The sequence below is a fragment of the Vulpes vulpes genome, chromosome 6 (genome assembly GCF_048418805.1).
Source record: "Vulpes vulpes isolate BD-2025 chromosome 6, VulVul3, whole genome shotgun sequence".
Classification (NCBI taxonomy): Eukaryota; Metazoa; Chordata; class Mammalia; order Carnivora; family Canidae; genus Vulpes; species Vulpes vulpes.
This window is the reverse complement of record NC_132785.1, coordinates 36,208,116-36,227,081: the sequence shown is the minus strand read 5'-3', so window position 1 is coordinate 36,227,081 and position 18,966 is coordinate 36,208,116. Positions and strand designations below refer to the sequence as shown.

The 18,966-nt window shown below is 35.9% G+C and overlaps 1 protein-coding gene across 1 annotated transcript; it reads left to right on the top strand.

The window, feature by feature from the left end:
* The first annotated feature begins 258 nt into the window (after window positions 1-258).
* SLITRK1 (SLIT and NTRK like family member 1) lies at window positions 259-4,793 on the top strand. Its single transcript, XM_025986465.2, has 2 exons — window positions 259-930; window positions 1,446-4,793. Exon 2 carries the CDS (start codon window positions 1,499-1,501, stop codon window positions 3,587-3,589), a length of 2,091 nt encoding a protein of 696 aa, XP_025842250.2. The 5' UTR covers window positions 259-930; window positions 1,446-1,498; the 3' UTR covers window positions 3,590-4,793.
* Window positions 4,794-18,966: the final 14,173 nt, after the last annotated feature.

Below are 18,966 nucleotides of genomic sequence, written 5' to 3'. Positions count from 1 at the left end.
AATATAATATATATGATATGACTATATGTTTCAAATAACCACTTTCAACATGCCAAAAAAAAAAAAAAAGGTTTCAAAGACCTCAAACAGCATAAAACATTGTACTGCAGAGACGGAAGAAATGCATTTAAAGCACCGATGAAAATGGCGTGCAGTATAATTACCTCAAATTGCTGTTCGCTTGACACCCTGACACTAATTTTATTCATGCCATTGGGAAATAAATGTTTTAAAAGCACTCCTTTCCAAACGCTGGAGGTAGTGGGGGCTGTGAGGTCGCCAAGGAAAGGAAAGGGTAAAGTTTTCAGCACGCAAAAAGAATTAAATAATCCATTTAAAATAAGCATCCATGTGGATCGACAGCCTTTAATGCCCACATTTTTAACGCTTGCCCTGTACGTGGATTGATTTTTTTTTTTTTTCTTTCAGCATTCCCTCACCAGATGGATTTTTGCTACTGCAGATCAGCAGAGGGTGTCAGATCTTTCAGAGTGCACCAGGCTGGAACAAGCAGAGCTTCTTAGCAACTCTCTTCTACCCCCCCCCCCCATTCTCGCGCTCTCTCCCTCCCTCAGACAACTCGCCCCCCGCCCTCCGCCCCCTCCACGTAATTCTGAAAGAGCAGAATAAAGAGGAGAAAAAGAAAAGGAGAGCTAGTACCCGAGAGCCGGAGCCCGGAAAAAAAGCTGAAAAGGACGGAAGGGAAGGAAGGGAAAAGGATGGACAGCTACAAAACGCAGCGATTGCGGAAATTTTCCAGCGCCATTGGCTCGGCAGCGTGAGTTCTTCGGTCGGGCGTGATTTCAGCACCGGGGGGACTGGACAGCACCCCGGGGGACTTCTGGGCAACCTGCAGCCACTGCAAGAACTCCATCGGCCGCCTCAGCTGCAGAAGCCGCCGGAAACCCTGCTTTGTATCAGAGAGGCAAGGTCAGTCCGGCGCACAGCCATGCACAGGCAGTGCGCCTGTACTACGCTGCAAACCCTCTGCTTGTTTCTCTAACATGCACTTGCTTCTAATTACTAGCATTGTTCCCTTCCTGATTAGTGAGGACCACTAGACCAGGTTCTGTAAGGGTGTATTTTTAATTTATATGTATATATTTAACTTCTTTTGGTAATTTTTAAAGGGTTGAGGGGGAGTGGGGTTATTTTTTCTACTTTCTTTTTCTTTCTTTTCTTTTTTCTTTCTTTCTTCTCCGCCCCCCCCCTTCCTTTTTTTCTTTCTTTCTTTCTTTCTTTTTTTTTTTTTTTTTTTGCTTGCCTTGCACTACGTGCCTGGATAGTCTGTGGATATAATTATTGACTGGCGCCTGGGTTGTTGCAGTGCGGGGGGGTTAGGGAGGAAGGAATCCACCCCCACCCCCCCAAACCCTTTTCTTCTCCTTCCCTGGGTTCGGACATTGGAGCACTAAATGAACTTGAATTGTGTCTGTGGCGAGCAGGATGGTCGCTGTTACTTTGTGATGAGATCGGGGATGAATTGCTCGCTTTAAAAATGCTGCTTTGGATTCTGTTGCTGGAGACGTCTCTTTGTTTTGCCGCTGGAAACGTTACAGGGGACGTTTGTAAAGAGAAGATCTGTTCCTGCAATGAGATAGAAGGGGACCTACACGTAGACTGTGAAAAAAAGGGCTTTACAAGTCTGCAGCGTTTCACCGCCCCGACTTCCCAGTTTTACCATCTATTTCTGCATGGTAATTCCCTCACTCGACTTTTCCCTAATGAGTTTGCTAACTTTTATAATGCGGTTAGTTTGCACATGGAAAACAATGGCTTGCATGAAATCGTTCCTGGGGCTTTTCTGGGGCTGCAGCTGGTGAAAAGGCTGCACATCAACAACAACAAGATCAAGTCTTTTAGAAAGCAGACTTTTCTGGGGCTGGACGATCTGGAATACCTCCAGGCCGATTTTAATTTATTACGGGATATAGACCCCGGGGCCTTTCAGGACTTGAACAAGCTGGAGGTACTCATTTTAAATGACAATCTCATCAGCACCCTACCTGCCAATGTGTTCCAGTATGTGCCCATCACCCACCTCGACCTCCGGGGAAACAGGCTGAAAACGCTGCCCTATGAGGAAGTCTTGGAGCAAATCCCTGGCATTGCTGAGATTCTGCTAGAGGATAACCCGTGGGACTGCACCTGTGATCTCCTCTCCCTGAAAGAATGGCTGGAAAATATTCCCAAAAATGCTCTGATCGGCCGAGTTGTCTGTGAAGCCCCCACCAGACTGCAGGGGAAAGACCTCAATGAAACCACAGAACAGGACTTGTGTCCTTTGAAAAACCGAGTGGATTCCAGTCTCCCGGCGCCCCCTGCCCAAGAAGAGACCTTCGCTCCTGGACCCCTGCCAACTCCTTTCAAGACAAATGGGCAAGAGGATCACGCCACCCCAGGGTCTGCTCCAAACGGAGGTACAAAGATCCCAGGCAACTGGCAGATCAAAATAAGACCCACTGCTGCGATAGCGACCGGCAGCGCCAGAAACAAACCCCCAGCCAACGGCTTGCCCTGCCCTGGGGGCTGCAGCTGCGACCACATCCCAGGGTCGGGTTTAAAGATGAACTGCAACAATCGGAACGTGAGCAGTTTGGCTGATTTGAAGCCCAAGCTCTCCAACGTGCAGGAGCTTTTCCTCCGAGATAACAAGATCCACAGCATCCGAAAATCTCACTTTGTGGATTACAAGAATCTCATTCTGTTAGATCTGGGCAACAATAACATTGCTACCATAGAGAACAACACTTTTAAGAACCTTTTGGACCTCAGGTGGCTGTATATGGATAGCAACTACCTGGACACGCTATCCCGGGAGAAATTCGCCGGACTGCAAAACCTCGAGTACCTGAACGTGGAGTACAATGCAATCCAGCTCATCCTTCCTGGCACTTTCAATGCTATGCCCAAACTGAGGATCCTCATTCTCAATAACAACTTGCTGAGGTCCCTTCCCGTGGACGTGTTCGCTGGGGTTTCGCTCTCTAAGCTCAGCCTGCACAACAACTACTTCATGTACCTTCCGGTGGCAGGGGTGCTGGACCAGTTAACCTCCATCATCCAGATAGACCTGCACGGAAACCCTTGGGAGTGCTCCTGCACCATTGTGCCTTTTAAGCAATGGGCAGAACGCCTGGGTTCCGAAGTGCTGATGAGCGACCTCAAGTGTGAGACGCCGGTGAACTTCTTTAGGAAGGATTTCATGCTTCTCTCCAATGACGAGATCTGCCCCCAGCTGTACGCGAGGATCTCGCCCACGTTAACTTCGCACAGTAAAAACAGCACTGGGTTGGCGGAGACCGGGACGCACTCCAACTCCTATCTAGACACCAGCAGGGTGTCCATCTCCGTGTTGGTCCCGGGACTGCTGCTGGTGTTTGTCACCTCCGCCTTCACTGTAGTGGGCATGCTTGTGTTTATCCTGAGGAATAGAAAACGATCTAAGAGAAGGGACGCCAACTCCTCGGCGTCCGAAATTAATTCCCTACAGACAGTCTGTGACTCTTCCTACTGGCACAATGGGCCTTACAACGCAGATGGGGCCCACAGAGTATATGACTGTGGCTCCCACTCGCTCTCAGACTAGGACCCCAACCGAGGTAGAGCGGGGGAGCGGGAAGGCGATGCCCCCACCGAGTCCCCCCCCCCCCCCCAGTCATCCCAGGGGTCAGAGGAGCCCAGACTCAAGTCCAGCGCGCCCCAAGGCTTTATGGACATAAGTAAATAAATAACTATGAACTCGCTCCACGGAGAGGGTTTGACCCCTTAACTCCCTCCTGGAAACAAAGAGCAGACTGTGGCGAGCTGGGAGGGAGAGCGCTGCCAAATCGCTCTTTGCTGCGAGCTCCTTTTGATAAAACCCAGCGGGGGCCCTGCTCACAGAACTAGCCCTTCGCGGTGGAGCTGATGGGGACGGCTGGCGCGGTCCTATACGTGTATACATATACCCACATCTGTAGAGAGATAGGTATCTATTTTTCCCCTGTGGATTAGCCCCGCGAGGAGGGGGGCGTGATGGCTCCCTGCTGGCTATGCAGGGACGGGCAGTTGCACGAAGGCATGAATGTATTGTAAATAAATAACTTTGACTTCTGGCAAAAACAAAAAGTGCTGCATGGCTCGCATGGAAACCGCGCGCGCTCCAGGGACGCTGCCCTCCTCGGCGACTGGAGACGGCGTCACGTTCACAGCACCCACCCTCTTACCTGATAAGTCCCATCGTATCAAACTTTCTATAAACAAAACACAGTATAATCAGAAAGTGCCATTTCGCCATTATTTGTGATCGGTAGGCAGTTCAGAGCGTACGTACGTTTACTGTGAAAAAAAAAATGTAAAGGTTTTATTTAAGACATTTGCATGGCTAATCATCAGTCCATTTTATGAGTTAAAAATGTATTTTGTTGAGCGAAGTTTTTATGGGTTGTTTTGGGTTCTTTCCTTTATTTTGATGGTGATGTTTTTTGTTTTGTTTTGTTTATTTTGAGGGGAATATTTTTCTATACATATCCAATAATGCCTTCCATCTGAATGTAAAATAAGTACCCATGATTTCTATTATAGTATCAGTGTAATTATTAAAAAAAAAAAGATTTTGAGGCAGTTAAGCATGACCAATTAATGTCATTCTAGTGCTTAGGCTGCGATCTTATGGTAGCAATTCTGTGCTGGTGTAAATCTTACTTATAAAGTAGGAAAAAAGAACTGAGGAAGCACGTGAAACTTACTAATTCTATTCGAGGATTTTATAATGGCATATTTTTTCAGTATTAAAGTGAAAATGTTTTCAACTCTGGGTCCTTAAATTTTTCCAGCTTCATGTTTGCAACTGGTAAACTGGATTTGCGGTGGAAGGGACCGGGGAGGGGGCCGGTTGGGGGTGGATCCCTTCTAGAGCTGTATCAAGGCTCTTTCTCTGACGGTTTTACTTAGCTCTCTATCCTTTGCATAGCTGCCCTCCTCCTCCATCCCCACCCGGGCTTTTCCAGCTTTTCCTTCTCGGTAAAGTGAGGTCTTCCCCCAACACACCCTCCCCCACCCCCCATTTCCCCCTCTCCTTATGCGGCAGTGAATCCCTTTATTAATACTGGAAATCCCTCGCTGCTGTTTCTGCTGCTGCTGCACACACTGCAGATATATTAAGGATGTTAGAGATTTGATTTAATTGACTCTGCCTAGATCGGTCTCATTAAACAGAGTGGAGATTTCATTGGTCAGCACTCTTCGATGAAAGACAGCCCTAATGACTGGCATTTGAGATGCTGCTGGCGTTTTGAATTCAACATCTGCTGAAAACGGTAAAACTAATTAGTGCCCACCCACCCTCCCCGCCCCAACAACTGCATACTGAAATTTGTTAAAGCACTCATCTTTATGGAAATCCATCATTATCCTAAAGAAGTGTATCTTTCCCATCATTCAGATTTCTAGTTGTGGCCTAGTAATTAACACAAAAAGCACTGGACTGTTTGAATTTTATGAGCCAGTGTAACCTGGCCTCAATCATATTCCTCTGGGATTTCTAAGCAATCTATTTTATCAGCAGTTAAGGAACAAAATGCAAATAAAACTATACATATTGATGGGGTTCTGCATTCCACCACATATCCACCCTGAAGAAGTATGTTAAAAGGCCGCAGATTGAAGATTTATATATATATATATATATATATATATATATATATATATATATATAGTTGTAACTCAGCTAATGAAAGCCCCCAGAGCAGTAGTAGTAAGACTTGCCTTCTAGAACTCATATTTTAAAGAGAAGTAATTTCCCAGAACAGTGATGTTCTGGAGTATGTATTATTTATTTTAATGGTTTTAAAATAAAATCTTTATTATAAACTATCACTATACCTAAGGCCATTCATCATTTTCTCTCTTGATTCTTTTGTTTGTGGAGTGCATTTCATAGTGATAAAATTGGAACTTCATATCCTCTGACAAATATCATGTTTATTTATTTATTTTTCTTATGAAGGCCTTAATTCTTTTTTTGGAAAATAAACTGGGTTCCCTGTAAGCAATCAACAGATTTACTTGTAATGGAAAAGCTGGAGGAGGGGAAGAGTCATATTCAGCAATATTATAACCTTAAGAAGGAAAAGAAAAGATGGTGGATATTCTACATCTCTGGTGGGAAGTGATACTTAAAAGATATCTAGTGAGGCCTAACAGTAATTTTGAAAACTAATATATGATTAGTCTAAATCAGGAAACTAGAACTTATAGAAGATATTCATTGAGGCAAGAAGTTTTCTTTATACTAATTACAAATAAATTATGACATAAAGAACAAAGTTTAAAGAGTAAACTTATTTTCTAAATATTAGCTTTAACAGTTTGGAGTGGTTATTGTGTGCCAGGCATGGGCTAAATGATTTACATAATTATTTAATTTAACCCTTACAAATATAAAATAACTTAATACAGTATTGCTATTTCCATTATACAGATGAGGAAACTGAGGCTTACAGAGGATAAGCAATAACTCCAAACATAGCTCCGGGTAGATACTGGAGTGATATTTAAACCAAATTTCCTTCATACTACAAAACCTTATTATTTGAATGGCATGGTCCTATGTAATAACAGGATAAACTCTTAAAGAAGAGTATCCTTAAATATTTCCAATTTTTCTTCAGCAAAAGAAACTTGCCCTACATTTAGAGGGGATAACTTTAGTGTGTTCTCCAAGAATGTATAAAAAGGCAACATATAAGAAAAAAATGAATTGATATATGCATTTATGAATTATAGATTTTAAAATCATTAAATTATTTACTCTAAAATATTAGAATTATCAAATATTCTAATAAACACTAATATTTGCTTAAAAATCCATGTAGAAAAGATAAGCAATGATTTAATGTAAAAGAACATTCATTACTTAGAGAATTTTTTATTTTGATAAAGTAACTTTGTCACAGTTATGTATATAAACTAATATATAGCCATATATATTAGTTTACTTCAAAGTAATATGTATTATGTATTAGTTTAGTTTGCAGGGTACATAATACAAATATGGTCTTAGCACATAACTTTCATTTAGAAGTGCCTAGCTTATTTTTGTTGTCTTTACGTAAAATGTTCATATAACTATAGTTGCCGCGTGCACTAGTTGAGATATCTTGTTTCTAGTTAAATCATATTTAATTCATCAAGGGAAAAGAGATTTTAGTTGTACCAGATGGAAAAGAAGGAAAAAAAAGAGATATCTTGTTTAGTTCCATTGCTTTGAAGAAAGTAGTAGCTTCTGTGGTTGCTGCTGTAACTAAGAATATCCTAGAATTTAAGTTGTTGCCATAGAAATTTATTGTTTAACCATTTTTACATGTTTATCCAGGAGGAACCTGGAGTGGCTGATCTAACATTAACATAACAGGATTCTATTTCTTAACAGTATTTATATCAGATGTAATTAGAATTGTCAGGCATTTTAATAAGTGTTAAGAATTATTTTGGTGATTCCAAGAATAATTTGTTAATTTAGCTTTTTCTAGGTTGCTAATAAATGTTATTTGATATGTACAAAGAGGTGGATAAATTTTCAAGGGTGGACACTAGAAGAGTGTGTTTTTTTGATATCTCGGTAGAATATTTAGTAAAGTGGTTTCTAATCCATCTCTTTTGCTAGCTAATTTATAAATATTATTTTTAATCTATAAGCTTATTTGAGGAAAATGGAAATATAAAATATGCTAAAGACTTATTATTAGCATGCCTTATTCAGATGCAACATATTATTTAATTTTTGAAAGATGAACTAACTCTGTACGGTATCAGTAGATAGAATAAACGCATACTCAAGATTTTTAACTTCTATGATTTGCTTCAATGTGGCCCTGAACCATAAAAAAAAAATGAAGGCTGAAATTAAATTTTTCATATAATCCCCTAGCATTTTTCATCAATTTCTTTTATTTATTTCTTTTATCGTCAAAAATACTACTATCAAAAAAAAAAATAACACACAGTACATGCAGGACTTTCCTCTTGGTTTCAAAACTTAAAAATATGCCACTAAATAGTTCTATGAAAACACATATTAACACACAGAGCAATCTTGAAATCTGAACCAATATTGACTCTACTGTGACCCATCAAAGTTTGGTGAGTTTCAAAAAAAAATTAAATAGCTATTTAGGAACTACAATTGTATAATGAAATGAATCACTGAAAAAATAATCTTAGACTATTGAAGTCCAATATAACCCTTTGGCCTCAGTTGACCAGCAATTTTAGTATATTGGCATAGACCTCAATTGTTTAATTAATTACTCTGTTCCTTCCATTTATTTGTTAAATATATGCTATATTACATACTTGAAGTATAATTTTATTTCCAACTTGAATTTTGCACAAAGTTTACAGCAAGAAGATTATCTTATAGTTTAAAGAATTTTGAATGAATTGGAACCTAAATATTCAATCGACAGTGTTAATTGGGGACTTGCTACATGAAAAATACTGTGGAAGCTCTTTTAGAAAAAGAGAATAAGATGTGTCCAACTTCAGGGAGTTTATAATCTACAAAGCTGAGATATATCCCTCCTTGTAATTGTAGAAATGGTAAATCACTTGAAATTATTAAAGACTACCACTAGAAAACTCTTTGTTTCTTTCTTTGAGTAGTTGAGGTTTTTAGCCATTGGAGAAGTGCAATGGTCACATCAGTTTTATTTGTTGTTATATAAATAGTAAAAAAATCTCAAAACAATATTTTTAAATGAAAGGGGTACTTTAATTGCTTCACTAGTTTTATTCCTTTTTCTGTAAAATGGGAATAATGTCGGCAATTTCATAACTTCAGTTAAGGTCTTTTTTTTTTTAAGATTTTATTTATTTATTCATGAGAGACACACATACACAGAGAGAAAGAGATGCAGAGAAGAGAGAGAGGCAGAAGGAGAAGCAGGCTCCATGCAGGAAGCCTGATGTGGGACTTGATCTTGGGACTCTGGGATCACACCCTGAGCCAAAGGCAGAGGATCAACCGCTGAGCCACCCAGGCATAACTTCAGTTAAGTTTTTAAACTAATCATTGCAAAAGAGACAATTAAACGAATTTTTACCTTAAGTGAATGATAATATTTCAATTTTAATTATTTGAGAAATCAAGTAAGTTTAGGAAATTGAATAAAATATTTTATGATATCATTAGAATTTCAGAATAGTTGTCTTTGGCTACCTAGTTTTGATTTGTGTTTATACACATAGAGTAGATTATAGTAGATTTAATATAATATCATAAATACTTTTTTTTTTTTTTAAAGATTTTATGTATTCATGAGAGACACAAAGAGAAAGAGGCAGAGACATAGGCAGAGAGAGAAGCAGGCTCCATGCTGGGAGCTCGATGTGGGATTCGATCCTGGGACTCTATCCTGGGACTCCAGGATCACACCCTGGGCCAAAGGCAGGCATTCAACCACCCAGCCACCCAGGCATGCCTCAAATATACAACTATGATTTTACCGTAAAGCTAATAATCCCATAGCCATTTGTTGTTTAGCAAAACCTGATAATTCAGTTACTTAGTAGTATGGTCTAAATGTTTTAACATGGAGAAAGCAGTAAGCAAAATCATGCACTTACTTCTACAGCTTACTCTTTGCCTCTAATTCCATTTCTTTTCTTGGCAGAAGAATACAGGAAGGAAACATGTACAGCTGCAGCATATCGATAGAAAAAGTCAATATATAGTGAAAAATGAGAAGTTCCTCAAATATAGATGATGAATGGTTAATCCATACTGCTATCAGAGAAGCAGTCTCTCCTTCCCAGCAAAGGCAGATGAGTGTAAAGGGCCACTGTTACCGTGAACAGTAACAGCTCTTACCAGATTCTGTGATATTTATTGTGTGCTCTCTTTTTTTTCAAATCAACATCTTTTTATACATTTCCAACCTGCACTTGATATGAGAAAGTAATGCTTATTATTTTGATAGCAATATAATTTGAATAAATAATATATACATAAAAGAACTTTTTACCACTGCCATAAAAGGATTGATTACAAAATAGTGAACACATTTAAAATAATGTCATGCCAAAAAAAGTGTCACGCCTATATGCTATAGTAGAATCCATATGTTTAAGCCATGCACTTTTATTTATTAAAATAATTATTTTTTATCAATTATAAGTAATCCTACATGACTAAATAATTATATATAAAATATTTTCTTGTATAATATATGAAATGGTATAATAATTATCTGCTAAATTCCGTTCAGTTACATAATTTCTATAGCTACTCTGATTCAGGTGTGAGTCCAGTTAACTTTATTTAATTGGATATATTTAGCACCAGTTTGTGTTTTGGTAGCTTATAGAGAAAATGGTTAAGTATGGGTTTGTCATCATGGAGTTGTAAATTAGTGCTAGTGAACTTTTCAGGGATCCTAAATAATGAATCTAAATTGGTTTAATTCATTATCAGATGAATCTAAAGGAAATGAAATTACTACAGCAAAGAGTTTAATGCTGTTAATCCTTCTGTTTCCTGAATGACTAAATGTTTTCTGGTATGTCAGTACATGCTTTAATGAGAGTTTAATATTATTATTATTATTATTGAAGTCAGGAAACATTATATTTTGTTATTTTCAGGAAAACTTTAATTTTATGGCATTTGTATTTTTCACTAAAATGGTCATTTATCTACCAAACAAATTTCATGCTACAGATGGTATTTGGTATAATTAGACGTTAAGACATAACAAGCAGAGTATTCCAGGAGGGTATTACATCTTATGGTGTAATATTATGAGGAATAAGACTTGAAGCCAAGAAACTAACAGCTGGAAGTAGCAATAATCCCCAAGAAATGAATTACATGGACTGTCATATTGCTATTATAACTTAAAATTTATAACATCAAATTCAGAAGAAAGATCAGAGCACTTTTGAACATTATTTGTGTAAGTGTGACAACTTTTAGCCAGCCCAAAAGTATTTATGCAACAAGCTTTTTAGTAATATAGAATATTTTTTCCAGCATTTTTACATGAATAACTAATATGGTGCTTATGAAATTTCCATCCCTACAAACTCAATTTGATGAGTAATCAAATGCACAAATTGGAAATAGAGTTATTTTCTTTTATAAACTCAGATTTTTTTAGTTCACAATATCTTAAATAGTATGACATATAAGGAAGATAATTTATGTGGGCTTTTAAACTATTATTGAGAAATGTTTTGACCACCACCTTAATAATACTGTCTTCTTCAAGACTGATACAATTGTTTAAGGAGGCAACATAGCACTGATGTCAGAGAGATGCACCTTAATCATGCGAAATTCAGAGTACAAAAAACAACAAAAGGAAAGAAAAACAACTATAGATGATGGAAATTTTACTTTGATTGATTCAACATATATTTAATATTAACTATGTGACAGGCACTTATGCAGAGGCTTTAAAGCTTAATGGAAGAGACTAGATTTCTGTTCATCGGAATTTACATGGGGGATTAGAGAAAACAAAAATAATAGTTAAGACAAACTTGAATAAGGAAGAACCAGGAACGAAATGAAATGGGCAATGGGTGGATAATCTCTTCTTTAGAAAGATGATGATGAACGTCCTATCTGAGATAATGCATGAACTGAATAAAAATGGTATCAGACAATTCTTTGAACATTAGGAGCAAAGGAGATCCTGACAAATAAAACACCAAGTACAAAACAACCTGATTTAAAAATATGCATGGGATATTTAAGGACTAGAAAGAAGGCTAGAGTGGCTGGTATCTGACCATAGCCAGAGTTGAAGTTGAAGAGACAGAAGCCGGATAATGCCTTATAAGCCATAGCGAAGAATTTAGATTTTAAGTTTAACAGAGAGTTTCAAGGAGGCAAGTGTTATGATCCAAGCAGTATATTTAAAAATCCATTTTGACTTGTTTAGTGAGAATGAATTATATGAAGGCAAGATGCTGCTGTTGCAGTTTGGGAAAGACATGATGGTTTCTTGTACAATAGAGGCAGTAGTGGAGATGGACAGAAGTGTGGAGAGCTGGTGGGTATATTTTTTGGTGTCAACAGAACTCTATATTGCAACAGAGATAAGTGAAACACAGTAAAAAATAGCTGTGTGTGTGTGTGTGTGTGTGTGTGAGTGTGTATTTTCTTTATCAAACAATTAGATGGTGGTGTCTTTTATTGAAAAGGGAAATATGGAGGAAGGAGGTGTTAGGTAGCATAGCTGAATTTTTAACGTGGTCACTTTGAAATCCCTATTTACATATCCTAGGTAGGCTGTTGGACATGGGCATATGGAATTCAAGAGATTAGGGAGGAAAATATAGACTTGTAGTTTACCATTAGTCTTTTATTTATGACTCCATTTTATAGAATTAAAAACCAAGCTTATGGTTGCATATAAGTAGTATATTTAATCCTCAGAGCAGATTTACTCAAAATTGGATATAAAGTTGATTTTAGAGACAACTGATGTGGGAAAGTTACTAAACATGTGAAATATCTTTTATATTGTACATTTTCTCTTCAAACCAGAAAACCACATATAAAACCTAGCAAACTGTTCATTTGTGAAAGTCAATTGAAACAGAAAGAATAGTATGGAAAAGGATAAAAGCAGTTTGTAACATAATCATACAATGTATATTTTAAATTGAAATACTTAAGCACTTTGCCTTAATAAGCATGAGAAAGAAGCAATTAATCTTATCCATTACAAGTGACAAAGACTTGTATTTTCATCCAAGAGAAAAGATTTCTGATAAAGGAAGATGCATTTTAATAACATTAGTTATCAATTAGAATATTAGTAATCAATAATAAGACAAGAATAAAGATCATGCCATTCTTAGTTGGTAGTCATTACCAACTCCATTAGACTCCATTATGGAAGCTTTCATTTTATCCTTGCTTGTGGGTGACTCCATGGTCTGATTATCTCTTAAAAACCCTGTGACACATTTGGCATTTAGTCCAACCCTTGAGTAGATGGCATGATAACACATATTTCATGTTTTCTCCACAGAAGCATTTATCCAAATGTACTATTCAGCTCACTGTCAGCAGCTGCCCCTAATTATTAATGATTTAAGGGTAATTGAACTTAATTTTCTAAGTAAATTGTGATAATCTTTCATTTTATTGTAGTCCTGCTATAATTAATTTTTTTTTGCTTTAGACACTGTACAAGGATAGTTTTTCCATGTCGTAAGACTCTGAGTATCTTCAGTTCTTTTTGTATAGGTATGATGCCATGTTGTAAATACTCAGTTTATTTGTAAAAGGAAAGTTTAAAGCTATGAGCTCTGCTTAGATTCTCACAACACAGCCTTATGGTGCTAGAGTTCAAAGTCTTTGGAATCATTGATGAGGTCCACAACAATGAACCTACAATGAGAAAACCTGGATTCTGGATTAAGTCATCCTCTAACTAGCTCTTATATTACACATATATTATAAATAAATTTATATATATATGAGAGAATACAAATTTCCAAAAGTAGGTATTGACAAAATTTAAAACTTTACTCATATACACTGAAATTTGATTTATAGAAAATTTTTATATGTCACAAAATATTTTTTTTATTTTTTTCAAATATTTAAAAATGTGAAAACCCTTCTTAGCTCACAAGTGGCATAAAAACAGGCAGCAGGACTCATTTTGCCTGTGAAAGATGGTTTGTGAATTCCTGGACCAGATTAACTCTAAATTCCTCTAATAAAGCACAAATAAAGCCTTTATTAAATAGTCATTATATCTCCAATTATTTTGCTCTATGAAAATTATATAAAATTTTCAAAATTATACAGGGCGTTTGCCTAAGTTTTTCACATTCATTGTTTTATATTTTAAATTATATCAGGGAATTTTACCAGGTTATAATTATAAATGTGTATAAAGTGGTCCAGGGATAAAATAATGATTGAAGAGGACTGACAATAAACTAATCATGTTTGATCAAGAATTATTAGAGGGGTTAAGAGTCCCATCTCTAGAATTAGACTGTATCAATTCTAATCCTAACTCTAGCTAGCTGTGTGAACTTGACCAAGTTATTAACCTTGTTGCTCTTCGATTTTCTCACTTGTAAAATGTAAATGACAACGTTGGTCCCTACTTCATAGAAGTGCTGTGAATATTAAATGTGTTAATACAGTTAAAGTGCTTATAAGAGGTTTTGAAACATTATGAACTTTCAGAAAGCATTAGCTATTAATTGTGGCTCTCTATTGCATAAATACTTTTGCATAATCCTTAAAACAATTATAACTAGTAGGTCATTTTTTAAAATCACTGTATTTCAAAGAACCTGAGAATTAGAAAACAACTTGCCTAGGAGAATACTGCTCAGGGCAGAGCCAAAATGCAAAGCCAGATCAGAGAGGCTTTAAAATGCATTTTTACTACACAGCCGTGTATTTGATGAGAGATTATCAATGTCTATTCACTCCAATCTACTGTGACATTTTTTCTGACATCCATGCTGTTGTTTTTCCTGGGATTGCAGATTTATAAGGTATTTTGTTATATCTCCCCACCTATACCCACCTTAAAATAAACACACACACACACACACACACACACACACACACATATATATATAATAAACATATATATTTCTATAAAATAAACACATATATATTTTTTTAATTTGACACAATTAAATTTAGTCCTTTTTCCCAACTTGTTCAATTACTGGATAGTAACCATCATTCTAAAATTTCATTTATGTTCCTTTTGTGCCTTCACTTTCTAAGCTTCATTTCAAGCTCTACATTGTAGCTGATTTTAACCAATACACAGAAGGAAAAGAAAAAAAACCCTCAAACTAAATGGTACTTGGATATGACAAAATTGCTTAATACAACAATTCTCTACAAGAGGAGGGATATTTAAAAATATTTAAAGATTGTATGGTAACCAATAAATGCATTTATTTAAAATATTTTATTTATTTATTCATGAGAGTTACAGAGAGAGAGGCAGGGACATAGACAGAGGGAGAAGCAGGCTCCCCATGGGGAGCCCAATATAGAACTCTATCCCAGGGTCCCAGGATCAGCTGGGTCCCCTCAGCTGAAGGCAGCTGATGCTCAACCCCTCAGCCACTCAGGCATCCCAATAAATGCATTTTAATGCTATCATTGCAACAGGATCCTTGGCAGGAAGAATGTTTCTCACTCCTTCTAATTACATATAAATAAGATATGCTATGGATCCAGCTATTTTTTTTTGGCATTTTATTTTATTTTATCATTATTATTTTTTTAAAGTATTCTCTATATCTAAAGTGGGACTTGAACTCAGAACCTTGACATCAAGAGTGTCATGCTGCACTGTCCCAGTCAGGGACCCCATTTTATTGTTATTTTTTAATTGAGGTATAGTTGACACACAGTGTTACATTAATTTCAGGTGTAAAACACAGTGATTCAACAAGTTTATATGTTATGCTATGTTCAGCACAAATATAACTCATTTTTAAATTTTTTAAAAATAAAATTTAGCGATTGCTTCTCCATCATATCAGAAAATGAAAATGGGGGATTTTGCCATTTTGCTGCTTCTAAGGTGTACAATAGAACTGGAAAGGGAATTTAGACTTGTGTTTATATAAGGCAAATTCTCCACCAAAGCCAATTATAGAATTGGAGCAATTATTATATTTGGTTTTGAAGACTGTATTAGTTGTATACTAGGTATTACAGTTCTTTTTGCTTGGCATAACACCTATCTTTGAATGAATCTATAATATAATATTATTGCTACTGGGAGGGTACTAATAATCCATGCCATTATTCTGGAAGACAATTCATTTCACCTTCCAATGCCAAAAGTGAAGCAGGCTAAGATGTCAGAATTCATTTGCTTAGGATAAGAAACATGCTTTTCTCCCATGAATTACTTCCAATATAATCTGTGTTGACTCTGTCATTTATAAAACCATGTTTCATGATTCCAAAGGCCCAGGAGATACAAAAAAAAAACCTATGGTCTCTAAAAATGATTTCTTCACTTCAAAATTTGGAGAAAATACTGCATTATATAGTTTAAGCAATAGTCTTTAATATTGGACTTCACTGATTTGAATAAATATTCTGAATCTCTGTGAAAAATGTATGTATGTAATATTTCCCGTACTTGTTGACCTCAGAAGTTGCTACCTTCTTGTCATCTACCACTCTTTATTTGTTTTCTCAGAACGCTTATTTGGAGACTTGAGGGTCAAAAGAGGGAATTGCCTGATGTACCTAATCTAGGAAGAGAAAAAACAAAACAAGCTCAGATCTTAACTAAATTTATAGTGGTCTGAAATAAATAGACTTAGAGCTGGTTACTTCTGACAGAAAACTAACAATCAAGAGAAATAATAAAAATAATAAAACAAAAAAGAAGCCATTATATTCACTTCCTATGGCTTTCAGGCATTTCTGAGTCCAAATTGTGTTCCGTTTGCCATGAAGAGCTTGGACTTTCTTCAATTGTACCATCTGTTGAAGCACAGGATAGATCACTACTTCATGACCTAGTGGTTCAAAATAGATTGTGTTTCAACAAATATAGAACACTCCATTGAACAAATTTTCTTTATTAATCTGCTTTTGGAAGATTCGCCATCTAGCTCCATTTCATGGGAGTAAGATTAATTGATCACAATAGAGCTTATTTTAAAAGAGTATATAATTCCAAATTATCCCATTCCTACTTGTCTTTAATGAATTGTCATTTTCCTAAGTGGGCTTAGTTAGCCTTACAAATAAAATATAACTAATAATAAGCTGATAGTCTATGCTGATTAGTATGCAGTTCCTTAAATCTGTAACAGTTTAACTTTCTTACCCAACTTTATAAGCAAGTTTATTTCCTCTAATTTGGTGTGTTAAAATGCTGATTGATTTTCCATCTGAACTTATCAGTTAGGATCATACTTAATGAAACAAAAGGTCAATTTGTTCTAATTTGCTGCTGTTTGTTAAATCAGTAAGCACATCCTACTTGTTGAAGAATTCACCTTTCCCCTTCTTTTAAAATAATTTGTACCTGTGTTCACAGTGATAGATATTATTATACATTAGCAAATCTGTATGCTTTAAATTCCATTGACATTGTAAGTTCTTGAGCAAAGCTCATGTCTTATGTATCTTTTATTCTCCTTGCTTATTTGGAGAATGATAGATGATTAACATTAGATGATTGAATGAGTACTTACAAAAATACATATCTTTATGCTTCAAGTATAGTTACAGAGTGGCAAGGCAAAATCATTATTTTCAGAACCCATACTCTTCCTAAAACAAATATTTTCCAAAACACAAAGCATATTTGTAAATAAATATTTCCATTCCTAGGTTTGTTATGGAGATAAAAGTGGCTAGCTTTTGAAGAGCACATCGAGCTTTATCTTTTTTTTTTTTTTTTAAGATTTTATTTATTCATGAGAGACAGAGAGAGAGAGAGCCAGAGAGGGACAGAGACGGAGACACAGGCAGAGGGAGAAGCAGGCCCCATGCGGGGATCCTGATGTGGGACTCAATCCCAGAACTCCAGGATCACACCCTGGGCCTAAGGCAGATGCGCAACCGCTGAGCCGCCCAGGTGTCCTGAGCCTTATCTTTTTGATGAGTTAACCATAATATATTTGATAGGCAAAACTAGTAGTAGATTTATACAAAATTAGATTTACACAAAAGGTAAACAAGTCACAGGCTATAATTCAGCAAAAGAAATGTGTTTACAAAGAGATGTTTTAAAAATCCACTCTAGTCTTTCAGGAAAAATCTTCTATCATGCACATGCATATGCCCTATAGTCTAAGAAGCATGAGGGCAGTAGTAGACCACAGCTTTTGGGGCACTGACCCCTGTAGGATTGAATGGGACAGAACAATACTGAATATATAGGTCTACACTGAAAACAGAGAAAAACATTTTTTTTAAACTTATAAATCCAATAGAATAATGATAATAAAAATGGTGCATTTACATAGTTTATTGAATAAAGGAAAGCTTTGTTATAGATTTATTAAAACTACTCTTTAAAATTAAAACAAGAATAAATGTTTTTTACCTATATGAAATTTGCCAAATGCATATCACACAGCACTGAAATAAGAGTTAAATACATTTGCAACTAAGACTTGAGTTTAGATAATTTCTAAAATTAGAAATTTTTTCTAGATAATTTTGAGATTTAAGCTTTCATTAAAAATAAGTACTAAGAATTGTGAGTTTCTATTAAACTCAATCATATCATGACCCAAATTGCTTTTGGCCAAAGAGGCTTAGTTATTCAATATTGACTTTCTTTTCTTAGTGATATTTCATAATTCTTATAATCTTTTTTGTGTTTTAAAAAGTCTTATTCATAGGCAATTATTAGCATCCTTAAGAAAGTACAAAGTTTATTGTTAAAAAGCTTTCAATTTTTAGAAAATTTTAAGGACATTTATTGCTTTGTAAATGAATTTGAAAATCACTTCCTAATTTTGGGGCTATGAAAGTCTTAGGCCTCTAAATGTTATGCAGAAACAACGGTATTATAAACTATTTTCCATATTATAAACTTTAATTAAATTTATACTTAAATTCCTATGGAGTCTATAAGGGATCCTGCTTTATTTGATTTTATTAGTGGCTTTAATACATTTTGGTGGATTCACATCAGCAGCTAAAATTAAGATAGGGTGTATTTTTCATGAGTGCTAAACAGAAATTTTTTCACATTTGAAAGAAAAAAAGAAGCTCTGTGACTCAGAATCTTCTTTAAAATGTCTTAAAAGCAGATACAGACTAAGAATGTTTACTTTTTTTGCTAAAATATTTAATCCATATTTAGAAAAATAAAACATTTTGTTGATTTATTGAAAGAGAGCTCCTACCTTTTCCATGAGAGTTTAGGAGGAAAATAAAAAAAACTCAAATTTAAAGGAAAAATATGTGTTCTATTTGCTCATTACTCC